Source organism: Ostrea edulis, chromosome 3, assembly GCF_947568905.1.
Source record: "Ostrea edulis chromosome 3, xbOstEdul1.1, whole genome shotgun sequence".
NCBI lineage: Eukaryota > Metazoa > Mollusca > Bivalvia > Ostreida > Ostreidae > Ostrea > Ostrea edulis.
The window spans coordinates 49,178,580-49,192,340 of NC_079166.1; the positions used below are offsets into that span (position 1 = coordinate 49,178,580).

Here is a 13,761-nt window from a genome sequence, read left to right on the forward strand (position 1 = left end):
GAGGAAGTCCATCGACGTAAGAAGTGGTCGGAGGAAGTCCATTGATGTTAGAAGTGGTCGGAAGAAGTCCATTGACGTAAGAAGTGTCGGAGGAAGTCCATTGATGTTAGAAGTGGTCGGAGGAAGTCCATTGATGTTAGAAGTGGTCGGAGGAGGTCCATTGATGTTAGAAGTGGTCAGAGGAAGTCCATTGATGTTAGAAGTGGTCGGAGGAAGTCCATTGATGTTAGAAGTGGTCGGAGGAAGTCCATTGATGTTAGAAGTGCGAGGAAGCTCACGCGACAGGTACGAGTTGATTGAAAGTTGATTTTATGTGATGTCACAGCAACATTTAATGAAAATAATGATGTGTATGTATCTAAGAAAACAGTTCGGCGTTGATTGAGGCAAAATGGTTACAAGAGATGCGTATGTAAGAAAAAAATCCGGATCCGAAGTGAGAACAGAGTTAAGCGGGTAAGATGGTGCATGGAGAAAAGGACATGGTCGGTAAACAGTGAATGGAAAAAGGTTATTTTTTCTGATGAAAGCCAAATCGTGATCATTGGAACTGATTGCCGAGTACATCTTTGGCGGAAAAGTGACGAAGCGTGGCTGCCTGAGTGTATTTCTCCTGGAATAAATAAGAAATTGAGTGTCGTGATTTGGGGCTGCATAACGTTTATTGGCGTCGGTACAATTTGCAGAGTGGACGGCAATATCAATTCTCAAAAATACATCGATATTCTAGAAAACAATTTATGGCCGGTTGTTGCTAGACATTTTCTGGGTAGTGATTATTTGTTTATGGATGACAATGCCCCTGTCCATCGGTCTCAAGCCACAAAAAAATATAAGAATACCAACCAATTCAATTCAATTCTTTTATTGTCCTTGAGTTATACAACTCATCGGAATACATCTAGTACATGTAAATGTATATACATAATATATCTAATTGTATAAGATAAACAACAGGTGAGTGAACAGGAGAAGATAGGAGGAGAAGAAATTACAAATAACAAGAGATGTTTGTAAAACACATATGCCCCCCATGGTGCAAAATTGAAAAGGGTTATACACACACACATCATTTAATTGAGAGTAGTATCATCAATTCAAAATATTGAACAGACAATATCTTCCTATGTCAAGAGTGGATTGACCATGTGACCTAAAAATCAATAGGGGTCGTCAACTCCTGAAGATGTACCAATGTACCAAGTTTGATGTCTGTCAAGCAAAGGATTCTCAAGATATTGAACGGACAGTATATTCCTATGTCCAATTTGACCCTTGACTTTTGACCGTGTGACCTTAAAATAATTAGTAGTCATCTTCTCCTGAAGATGTAACAGTGTACCAAGTTTGATGTCTGTCAAGCAAAGGGTTCTCAAGATATTGAGCGGACAGTATATTCCTATGTACAGTTTAACCCTTGACCTTTGACCACGCGACCTCAAAATCAATAGGTGTCATCTTCTCCTGAAGGTGTACCAAGTTGAATGTCTGTCAAGCAAAGGGTTCTCAAGATATGGAGCAGACAGTATATTCCAATGTCCAGTTTGACCCTTGACCATGTGATCTGAAAATCAATAGGGGTCGTCTTCTCCTGAAGACGTACCAGTGTACCACGTTTGATGTCTGTCAAGCAAAGGGTTCTCAAGATATTGAACGGACAGTATATTCCATTGTCCAGTTTGACACTTGAACTTTAAACATGTGACCTCAAAATAAATAGGGGTAATTTTCTCCTGAAGATGTACCAGTGTACCAAGTTTGATGTCTGTCAAGCGAAGGGTTCTCCAAATATTGAACGTACAGTATATTCCTGTCTAGTGTGACCCTTGACCTTTGACCATGTGACCTCAAAATCAATAGTGGTCGTCTTCTCCTGAAGACGTACCAGTGTACCACGTTTGATGTCTGTCAAGCAAAGGGTTCTCAAGATATTGAACGGACAGTATATTCCTATGTCCAGTTTGACCTTTGACCATGTGACCTCAAAATCAATGAGGGTCATCTTCTTCTGAAGATGTACTGGCGTACCAAGTTTGATGTCTGTCAAGTAAAGGGTTCTCTAGACATTGAATGGTCAGTATATTTCTATGCCCAGTTTGACCACATGACCTCAAAATCAATAGGGGTCATCTACTCTTTAGGATGTACCAGTGTGCCAAGTTTGATGTCTTTCAAGCAAAGGGTTCTCAAGATATTGAGCGGACATTATATTCCTATGTCCCGAGTAGATTGACCCTTGACCTTTTGACCTGAAAAACAATAGGGATCCTCTTCTACTCATAACTAACCCACATATGAAATATCATTATCATCAAGTGAATGGTTCTCAAGATACAACACATGGTCTACAGACCGACCGACCGACAGACAGACCGACAGGTGCAAAACAATATGCCCCCTCTTTTTCAAAGGGGGGCATACAAATAATATATGTAATCGCATTATGAGATGCACAACCAAATACATGTACCTGTACTGGATTGGCCGGCCCAATCCCCAGACTACCCCATCGAAAACGTATGGCTTGCCATTAAGAGAAAATTACAATCTCGTACACAAACAATAAATACTGTGCATCAGCTCTATCACAATATTTTTGACATTTGGACCTCATTTACCGTGGAATACATACAAAACTTTGTACATGTCGCTGCCGGAGAGAGTTAAACTGGTACAGTGGACCAGAGGTTACATTACAAAATATTAATGTAAGAACATTTTTATTTTTACAAAATACGAGAAAAATATTTTCTTCAATGGTTTGACATCTTTTTTCTCGATCCACGTGTATTTGTTTCCATTTCTATGCTTCAAAATGTACATTTTGATTACGTCAGCTGGTGTCTGTTGAAATAACGTCGACCATTATCGTGCGAATACTTTCTATGTAAATATTCTATTGTCCTGATATATTTATTATACCTCAGTATGAGAATTCTATGCAACGCGTAATCTGATTGGTCTAGACGGTCACATTCCAGGGATAACAAAACTTCATATCTCCCTCTCAAACATCATATCTCCCTATCATATTTACCGCTTGGGCAGCCTCGTGCATTTTCCATAAATTTAACGTCAAAGTAGACGAAGTGTATTACATGTATGACGTCACAATAAGTCCGAGTCATTCTACTTTCATAGTTCGTAAGGCACAAAATATGTGGGTCTCTGATATACAGTTTTAAAATCGGCTGATTTTGGTTGATATAAAAACATGCAAGTAAATCAGCATTCAAGGAGAATGGAAATACAAAAACTGGTTATCACATCACTGTATTTCGCTGTTTGTACCTTCTAATTCGTTGAGGCGCGGTGTTACCGTTAGGGCAATCTCAGCTACATACATGTACAATGTATAGTTGAGCGGACTCCAATTTGAAATGCAATTTTGTGGTCTTGCTTTGTTTCGGTATAATAAACGATTTATTGCATGATAGTGAGGGAGATATGAAGATTTATTCACCCAAGAAAAATCAACGCCCGAGGGGAATATGATTTTTCTTGGGTGAATAAATCTTCATATCTCCCTCACTATCATGCAATAAATGTATATTAATATACCCGTAACTATTTTACGAAGGCCTTTCATATTTTGTGTATAGATTTTTTATGGCAAGACAATGCTGTTTGATGTTTTGACCTTGGAGTTTATCCTACTTTTGGAAGAATTATATTTATGAGACAGTGATGCAAGAATATAACGATATAAGGCCTCAACCGTGCGCATTTTTCGTGCGCCATAAATTGAAAGTTTATATAAGGAGTCTGTCCCAATATTTTTTTCAGAGAACTGCAGCTAATATAAATCAGTTGAATGTGATGTGGTCAAGGGACAATAGAGGTGGAGGAGGACATGGGAGGAAGGGAAGAGGAAGAAAATAGAGGAAAGAGATTGAAAAAGACGGAAGGAGAGGTGGGCCCACATATTCACTAAAGCGTCCCCAAATGTGTCTCCTTAGACAAACATTCATTGAATGACCTATTTATTGTTACCGCCGAATCGACAAGGCAAAAATGGCATTTTCTTCCGATCTCCCCGATATTAAACAACTGGTGAAAGACGGATTAAGTGCGTTTGTGTTTGGATTTGGATATAAAACAGGGATCATTGATCACTTCATTAAAATACAACAACCATGTACTGCCGAAGAGCTTAGTAAGCAAGCCGGGATGAAATTAAGGTGAGGCGTTAGGGCATTTAAGTTTAAGGTTATTTCGCATTTTACAGTGTATTCTTATGCAGAAAGACCGAAGGCAAATTTTAAAAAAAGAGAAGATACATGTAATTCATATGATGAATATTATTTTCGTAGTTCTTTGCTTTTGTGATTTTTTTGTGGAACATGCCAAATTTCACCAATATCTTAGTCCCTATCCTTTTAGGATGTGTTTGACCCTATCCTTTTAGGATGTCACCGAATCTTTGATCCACTTCAGATTCCGTGGGGATCCGGGTTAGAATAGGTCCTCAGTACCCCTTGCTTGTCGTAAGAGGCGACTAATTGGGGCGGTCCTTCGGATGAGACCGCAAAAACCGAGGCCCCGTGTCACAACAGGTGTGGCACGATAAAGATCCTTCCGTGCTCAAAGGCCGTAAGCACAGGCCGATTTTACTGAGGGAAATCCGAGGGCTGATCGACCACAGATGAAGAATAGCAAGCTATCTTCAAGAAGCCCTTCCCCCGACTATACTTTGGGGGTCCGTGGGCGATCGACTCTAGGAAGAGGAGATGGACCCATCCACCACCTTCTGGAGGACCTAATCATCCCTGGATCTCAAGAAGACCCGCTCCCGTTTCCAGGGGATCCGAGGGTCGACCACCATCGTCGCAACAAACCTAGTGTAACAGGGCCCCTACTGGGCGTCTGCACTAAAAATCTACACCATCATCATACATGTAGGCCTAAATTTTGCAGCCCTTCATCGGCAATGGTGACGTCTCCATATGAGTGAAAGATTATCGGGAGGGACGTAACACAATATTTAATCAATCAATTGATCCACTTCGGTAATATGTCACTACACAAGGTAACTTGTTTTAGTACCGGAGCGGATCAAAGATCTGATTTTAATCAGATGTGGGATATGTGAGGCTTAGAATTCCACTTGCGTTTTGGGCTAAGTTAATATTAAAACATGTCCGATTGATATTGTATAATATCAATAGCACTTTAGGGGGATCAAATGGGGATGGAGTCTAACATGGGGAATAATTAAAATTCAACAGACACAATAACATGACAAATATGATAGATAAAATCCTAGGGTCCTCGAAAATGACAGGGCCTTCAAACTAGTATCAAAGTCAGGGAATTCCAGTAATCTTGACCACTGACCAAGAACATAAAACTGGTATTATTATTTCCGAGCCAGGTCCAGTTAGAGACATGGAATCTTCAGAAATGATGAAAGGATCTACCAAATAGTATCAAGGTCAAGTGATTCCAGTGACCTTGACTAAAACTGGTAAAACTTTAGAACTGGAATTGATAAACACATGGAATCTTCAGAAATGATAAGAGGATACAAATTAGTATTGGATTCAAATGACTTCTGTGACCTTGAGCTTCAGAAATATTCAGAAATGACAAAAGGATGTTGTATTATTTAGTGACATTGATCTCTTACATTGAAAATAAAAAAAAACCCATCTCTTTAGAACTAAATATGATAGGGACTTTGGATCTTCAGATTGACTGTATATTGTTTAACGTCCCTCTCGAGAATGTTTCACTTATATGGAGACGTCATCAGACTGCAAAATTTGGGCCTATGCTCGGCGCTTACGGCCTTATAGCATGGAGGGATCTTCATCGTGCCGCATTTGTTGTGACACGGGGCCTCGGTCTTTGCGGTTTCATCCGAAGAACCGCCCCATTTATTCGCCTCACAAAAAATAATCGCTGTATACTGAATTAACACGCGTACACGTGGGCATACTCCCAAACATTCAGTGATATTTATAAAGCCAAATGCCTGTAAATTTCCGTAATGTTAATGTGGGAGAAAAAAACTTAATAGGCTGGAGTGGAAGCAAATTGAGAGAAATGGGGGATCATGAGTGTCACTCACCCTCCTTTTCCCCCGCACAAGCGTCAGCAAAGGTATTCTCATGTCCATTATTATGTAATCAAGACAATTTCGTATTTGATAATGTATTCTCCTAGTCAAATAGTGAACGCCCCATTTCGAAATATTCATGATCAACATGACGTAGCACGCGGAATGTCGAAGGTCCTGCAGGCTGTTGGCGGAACACAGACAATCAGACGGAAACAGGGTAGAGAGGACCACTTTGTGCAATAGAAGGGGAGTTAAATTTCATGTTTTAACATGAAATCACCATTCAGTATGGTAAATGAAATCCTCAGCATCCATATTGTTTCTAATATTGCGCTTGCGCACATCCACCATAAACGTCATTCCTTCATAAATGTGCATTAGTGGTTGGATATTACTTCACAAATTTATTTGTTGAATAATTTGGTAAATGTTTAGCTGTCTTTTGAATTGCAAACGGGATGTATTGTTGTTTATAACGTTTGGTTTGAAAGCGAAATGTGACGTCACAATGCACTTGTCACGTCGACTGGCGTTATATTCCCCGCGTTAAATGTAAAGGCGGATCATATAGTTATCCTTTTATATCCCCCCCCTTCAACAACTGGGCGCTTAACGCACGGAAGGGGAATTTCATAATTAACATTTTTTCAAGTGAATGGTCATTTCTGTTTCTAATTTACCGAAGAACTGAATTATGATTATCACTTCAAATGGACACGCCAATGACCATTTCATGTTTCGCTCGGTCCAACGGTTACACCGTATATACATTAGTACATATTACTATAACCAAGTGCTTATAACTTGTCCATTGATTTTTCACCAATTATTTAGCCACAACTCAGTCGTTCAATCCCGTGGAGATCTAGGTTAGAATAGGTCCTCAGTACTCCTTGCTTGTCGTAAGAGGCGCTTATAATCCATCGGATGAGACCGCAAAAACCGAGGCCCCGTGTCACAGCAGGTGTGGCACAAGAAAGATCCCTCCCTGCTTAAAGGTCGTAAGTGCCGAGCATAGGCCTAAATTATACCGCCCTTCACCGGCAATGGTGACGTCTCCAAATGAGTGAAAAATTCTCAAGAGGGACGTTAAACAGTATCAAAACAAACCACATTCATTGATGTTGCACGATTTCTGTTAAGGGAAGCAAGTCAAACAGTCGCGGAAGCTCAGTGGTAGAGCGTTCGCTTCGTAACCGGGAGGTCGTGAGTTCGAGCCCCGCTCGTGCCATGGTCGCTTCAAACCTAAGACGTTAACTTAGGTAGTGAATGGTCCTTTGTCAAACGCTCGGCATTTAGAAGTGAGAATCACGGGTCTTTCGGATATAGCCTTTAAAACGAAGGCCCCTTGTCGAGGCAAGCGTTGGCACGTTATAAAACTCACTGCTACGGCCCTGACCGCCAAGCATAGGTCACATCACCTACGTAGCTGGTGACGTCTCATTCTCGACGGGACGTAAAAAAAGCAACCAATCAACAAACAATCAAAGACAATAAATTCAAAAACCACAAAGATCAGGGTTCATAATTCCGAATAAGTTCTCTACAGCCGGGTATTGGCGGCAGTGGTTATCCACCCACATTACTCAATCATACTTTATCAAGATACAGGGCTCACGGCGAATATGACAGGTCGACAGGGGATGCTTACTCTTCCTAGGCACCTGATTCCACCTCTCAGACTCTGGCATATCCAGGGGTCCGTGTTTGCCAAACTCTTTATTTTGTGTTACTTTTAGGAGGTATGAAATTGATCACTGTTCGTTATCTTCACCTTTCACATACGTAATACACGTTTTGTATACATAACAGGTACATCCAAGAATGGCTAAGCTGCTTGGCCGCAGCAGGAATTGTCAAAGTCCATGATGGCGACAGGTTTTCTCTTCCTTACGAGGAGTCTATTTTGAGATCACAGGGATATATGGCAACCGCCTTTCCAATTTTGAGTGAATCAATACCACTTCTGGAGAACGCAATACGTGTTGATGGTCCCAGAGGTTTGTCAAAAAGATGTTTTAATGTTTCGATAATCATGACTTTATTTTTCTGTTTATGAAAGGAAACCCACCATCGCAAACAAATTTTGATGAAAATAATCAAAATTCATTTGGCATCTATCATATTCTAGTATAATTTGATTTTATTTTAAAACGGAAATCCATACATGTAGGTTTATTTAATTTTAATAAACATGTTTATGTTTAAACTGAGATGACAAATGACATCGAAGTTGATTTGAAGAATTAAATGATAAGGAACTAAAGAAATTCATGCATATACTCTTACACTTTAAAGTAAGTTGGGACAGTTTTCGCATTATAAACCGTCATCCATTTTATACCATATGAAAATTAGTAAACCACTGCGATTAACAATGCGCAGAATGTCCTAATTTCATATCATATAAAATGAGTAAATAAAATTGAAAATATGATTATATTTTTTATGAGAAATGAACATATTTAAGGGCAAGCTCACTAGATGGAAACGAGTACCTTTATGTCGGTGTTTATTTGAAAATATGAACATCCAAATCACATTAGAGAGATCACTGTCTATTCTCATATGTTAGATAGACTTGTCCAGTGTGAGATTGATAGAAGTGTTCCTTAATATGAAATTCCACCTCAGGGACAAGAACCTCTGTCTAAGACTCGGTATAGGCTCGTCCTAGACAACGAATCTTGTCCGCGTATAGACTTCATTATACCACACTCGTTATATTGAATAATCATATTCTTATCTTCTGGCCAGGTTACGGTTATTCAGAGCCGTTCCTCCAGTTCGTTGATGGATTTCACTCACCTGCTGCTATTGAGAACTGGATAACGAACTCCTTGAATCCCGTCTTGGAGTTGAAACCAGGTAGGCAGACTGTACCAACATTATGTTAATACATTGTATCTACCACCAGGTGGCAGACTGTACCAACATTATTTTTATACATTGTATCTACCGTCGTATTTTTGTCTTCTTTCCAATCAGTTATTATTAAACTGTTCTCTAAAATATTCTCTTACAGGTAACGAGTTCACACTACTAGATTTAGGTTGTGGATATGGAAAACATGCTAGACAGATGGCACAACAGTATCCTAACAGTACAATTTATGGGGTGGACATGGATCAGATATCCATTGACCGAGCTAACGCACAACTTCACAATGAAGGGCTACAGAATGTCCAGTTTGTATGCACGTTAGGGGGACAACTTCCGCAGGACTGGACTGAAAAGTTCGATTTTGTCATATTAAAAGAGGTCCTCCACGATGCGCCAGGAGTGGATGAGATTCTTGCAGAAGTGAAGCGTGTTCTTAAATCGGACGGATATGGGGCTGCTTATGACCCGGCTGTATCATCGTACCCCAAAAACCAGGCCAATGATAAAGTGGCACAGCAATTTCTGCCCTTTAGTTTCTTTTCATGTCTTCCCATGAGTCTTTCTGGTCCTTGTGGTGAGGGTTATGGGGTTGGATGGGGTTATGAGCGCCGTAGAGAAAAAATTGAACAGTACGGATTCCATCTAGTACAGGTTGGTGACATGGACATCAGTACCGTACAAGAAAGGATTGTATTTCAAAAGTGACCTTTGTATATATATGCAGACAAGACTAACAGAAGGGACTTCATTATCAGAAAGAATACCCACTTCCGCCAGGGTCCGGCGTTGAACTAGCAGCGTTTGACCAGCGCTCGACCATCTACCGGATAGGCGCCTAAGTTGTGTATGGATATTTAAGATTAAGAAAATGAACGACTTTTGGTTGACAAACACCTGAAACTAATGCTAATTGCAACGATGATTGTTTTGGATATTCCTCAAATGTCTTCCCATTTAAAAAGTGGTGTCATTTGTTTTTAAAAAGTTCGTTCATTAGACTATACACATGCAGTGAAACTTTCACCTCATTTCTTTCATTTGTTGGATAGCTGCATACAACTAGAGCATTGTCTAATCAAAAGCAATCCAACGTGCATGATTCCCTGGTTAGTAACTTTCATCATGCCCATCCGTGAAGTGTCTCAGTAAATATATACAGTATATTATTTTTCAAGTAATTCATTGAGAAAGAAGAACTTTTTAAAAGTTTTAACTATTATCCAATCAAAAGTAAGCACACGTACATGCGCGACAGTTGTTATTTTAACAACGCCACAAAGTGAAGCGTTTCAATATATACCTACATCACAACTATCAGACAATTTTATCAAGAAACATGTCTTGAAAAAACAAAGGGCTTTGCTTGTTGACAATTTTGAATACTTCAGAAATTCAATTTGAATATTATCAAATCAAATTTGAACTCTCAAGCTTGCGCGTTACGTGTAAGTGAGTTTGACGACACTAATCAACATATTTCAAAAAAATATCTGAAACAAATGTCAAAACATTCCATTAAAATCTAAATGTTATATATGTACCTGATTAATTACAATTTACGCGCATGCAAATTTGATAGAGCAAATTTTGTTTACACGATTTATCAGGCATTGATATCATAAACCTCAGTGGGAAAAAAATCATTTTTATTTGCGTCTTTGATCAGAAAGTTATGGCCATTTTAGTACACCAAAAATTGAATGAAAAGGATGCACGTGCATACACGGCACATGAATATGACTCAACACAATTTGTTGATGTCCTTCAACAGACATTGGCATTATATCCGTAATTCAAAAGGATAAATTTCATACTGTTCGTTATCTTCACCTTTCATACTGTTTCTACCATTTATACGAATAGTGTGGTTATATTAAAACCATCCGATCAGAATTAGCATACTTGTAAGCACATGCTGACAAATTATTTTGGCCACAGCGGACAGTAATGAGAACCAAGGTACATTTAAAATGTATACAGTATATTTCAAACGATTTCGATGGTTATAGTCCTTCAAAGAATGACACATTCAGAAGACGATGCATGATCATCCGCGTCTGAATTATTTGGTATACCAATCTCTAGATAATTTTATTTTCTACACATACTATGAATATTACACGTAGTTCATTCCCTTCATTCATGAAAGGTGAAGATAACGAACAGTGACCAATCTCATAACGCCTATACGCAATACAAAATAGAGAGTTGGGCAAACACGGACCCCAGTACACACCAGATCAGGTGTCTAGGAGGAGTAAGCATACCCTGTCGACCGGTCACACCCGCTGTTAGCCCTATATCTTGATCAGGTAAACGGAGTTATCCGTAGTCAAAATCAGTGTGCCAAGAACGGAATAACAATCGGTATGAAACACGTCAGACAGCATTTGACCCAATGATAGGTTGTATTGACAAACTAGATCGTTATAACGACCATAGAATTTGCGAAATGCCGACTTTAATCGAGACTATTGAAACCCCTGTAACATCAACTTGTTTGTCAGTAGCTTTCCTCGATTCAAAAACTTGCTTATCGAATCGGTAGAGAGATATAAACACCATATGCAGGTGACAATGGAATATTGCTTCATAAATATGAGAAGTTGACGATGAAGAAACTCGTAACAGTACTAGTCATTAAGAGAACTTGCCGTAAGTTTAAATGGAACATTTAAACTTACGGCATAAATCTCAATTTCATTGAAAAACAAAATAAAATTATTGCCTTGTATGGAATGTAGAAAATTAAATTATGTATATCACTTAATTTACTATGAATTTGTCGAGTCAGCTTTATCTTTGCAAGCCATGATTCGCTTACTCTCAGGCTTCCTCCCAGGCTTACTTTTAGACTTACTGTCAGACTTACTCTCAGGCTTACTGTCAGACTTACTCTCAGGCTTGCTGTCAGACTTACTATCAGGCTTACTGTCAGACTTACTCTCAGGTTTACTGTCAGACTTACTATCAGACTTACTCTCAGGCTTACTGTCAGACTTACTCTCAGGCTTACTGTCAGACTTACTCTCAGGCTTGCTGTCAGACTTACTATCAGGCTTACTCTCAGACTTACTGTCAGACTAACTCTCAGGCTTACTGTCAGACTTACTATCAGGTTTACTCTCGGACTTACTGTCAGGCTTACTCTCAGACTTACTCTCGGGCTTACTGTCAGACTTACTCTCAGGCTTATGTCAGACTTACTTTCAGGCTTACTGTCAGACTTACTCTCAGGCTTACTGTCAGACTTACTCTCAGGCTTACTGTCAGACTTACTCTCAGGCTTACTGTCAGGTTTACTCTCGGACTTACTGTCAGGCTTACTCTTGGGCTTACTGTCAGACTTACTCTCAGACTTACTGTCAGGCTTACTGTCAGATACTACTCTCAGATTTACTGTCAGACTTACTCTCAGACTTACTGTCAGACACTACTCTCAGACTTACTGTCAGACACTACTCTCAGACTTACTGTCAGACACTACTCTCAGACTTACTGTCAGACACTACTCTCAGACTTACTGTCAGACTTACTCTCAGACATACTCTCGGGTTTACTCTCAGGCTTACTGTCAGATTTACTGTCAGGCTTACTGTCAGATACTACTCTCAGACTTACTGTCAGACACTACTCTCAGACTTACTGTCAGACACTACTCTCAGACTTACTGTCAGACACTACTCTCAGGCTCACTGTCGGGCGACACTTGGCTTGCGAAGATAGTGAGGCATTTACTCATTCCAAACTTGGTGTACCAATGCACGTGCACGCATGATCAGATCACGCAATCGACATCTAACTGGCTCTTCTGATTATGTCTCAAATGTTGTTAAGGTGTTTTTTTTTTTTAAAAAAAAACCCAAAGAGACAGGATATAAAGAGTTTATCTAAAACATTAATGATAGGTTTATGATCAATATCATTCACTGTTGTAAAATGATTCGTGAAGACGACTCATAAAGTTCATTTAGTAGAAGAAATGTAGTGTGTACAAGCAATGTTTTCATGTCGTATGGAATATTACAATATTTCGAAAGTCGTATTTTGATGTTCTCGAAGAAGGTAACTCTTTACACCGTGTCGTGAATACGAGTTGTCGGTCTTCTCTTTCTCTCATTAATAACAAGCTCAAAACCATCTACAATATGAAAGTCGACCACGAAATAAGAAAAGTTTCAATAATCTTCTGTGAAAATGCAGGCTGTGTATCAAACGATAAACTAACAAATATTGCGCGCTATATACAAGGGCGTCGGCAAAGGGGCGGCGACCCCCCGCCCCAACAAATAATGAATTTTAAAAAATACAATTTTTAACTGCGAGTTTATCGGCGATCTGTGGTAAACAATAATCGGGGCATTGCATATACATGTAAGTATGTTTAATTGCTGTGAGTGCGAGTTTGCTACGTAAACAATTGGTTGATCCATGTTTGGAAGCTTTGATGATTCAACGTCGTGGTGTAAGTCATTCATTAAACAATTATCGGAAAAGTTTTACAATGTATGAGCATATAAATTGAAAGAAAATACCGGTACTGAAAATTGGTTTAAATCAGTCTAAAACAACTTGTTGATATTTGTTTTTTACCTTTGTCACATATATTCCTGCATTTCAATTTCAAAAATTAAGGGATTAATAATTATCGATCAATCTAGGCCTGTTAATTTTGAATTTTCTAAGTGTTGTTTTGACAAGAAGAATCCAGAACTGCTTTCTCTCGACATCTCTTGGTTTAAACTATACGGATGGTTACATTATGACGAGATATTATAACGCGATATTTGTGAAAATAACATTATTTTTTAATT

At 39.1% G+C, this 13,761-nt stretch overlaps 1 protein-coding gene across 1 annotated transcript; it reads left to right on the forward strand.

Moving 5' to 3' along the window:
* Nucleotides 1-3,947: 3,947 nt before the first annotated feature.
* Nucleotides 3,948-10,110, forward strand: LOC125677328 (uncharacterized). Its single transcript, XM_048915337.2, has 4 exons — nucleotides 3,948-4,181; nucleotides 7,877-8,064; nucleotides 8,822-8,932; nucleotides 9,090-10,110. The coding sequence occupies exons 1-4, from the start codon at nucleotides 4,015-4,017 to the stop codon at nucleotides 9,650-9,652; spliced, it is 1,029 nt and encodes a 342-aa protein (XP_048771294.2). The 5' UTR covers nucleotides 3,948-4,014; the 3' UTR covers nucleotides 9,653-10,110.
* The last annotated feature ends 3,651 nt before the right edge of the window (nucleotides 10,111-13,761 follow it).

What these genes read in the sequence shown, in the direction of transcription:
- LOC125677328 (XM_048915337.2), top strand. Translation starts at nt 4,015, where the DNA reads ATGGCATTTTCTTCCGATCTCCCCGATATTAAACAACTGGTGAAAGAC. An exon ending in CAAGCCGGGATGAAATTAAG is followed by an intron (nt 4,182 to 7,876) that starts GTGAGGCGTTAG and finishes TATACATAACAG; the next exon opens with GTACATCCAAGAATGGCTAA. An exon ending in ACGTGTTGATGGTCCCAGAG is followed by an intron (nt 8,065 to 8,821) that starts GTTTGTCAAAAA and finishes TCTTCTGGCCAG; the next exon opens with GTTACGGTTATTCAGAGCCG.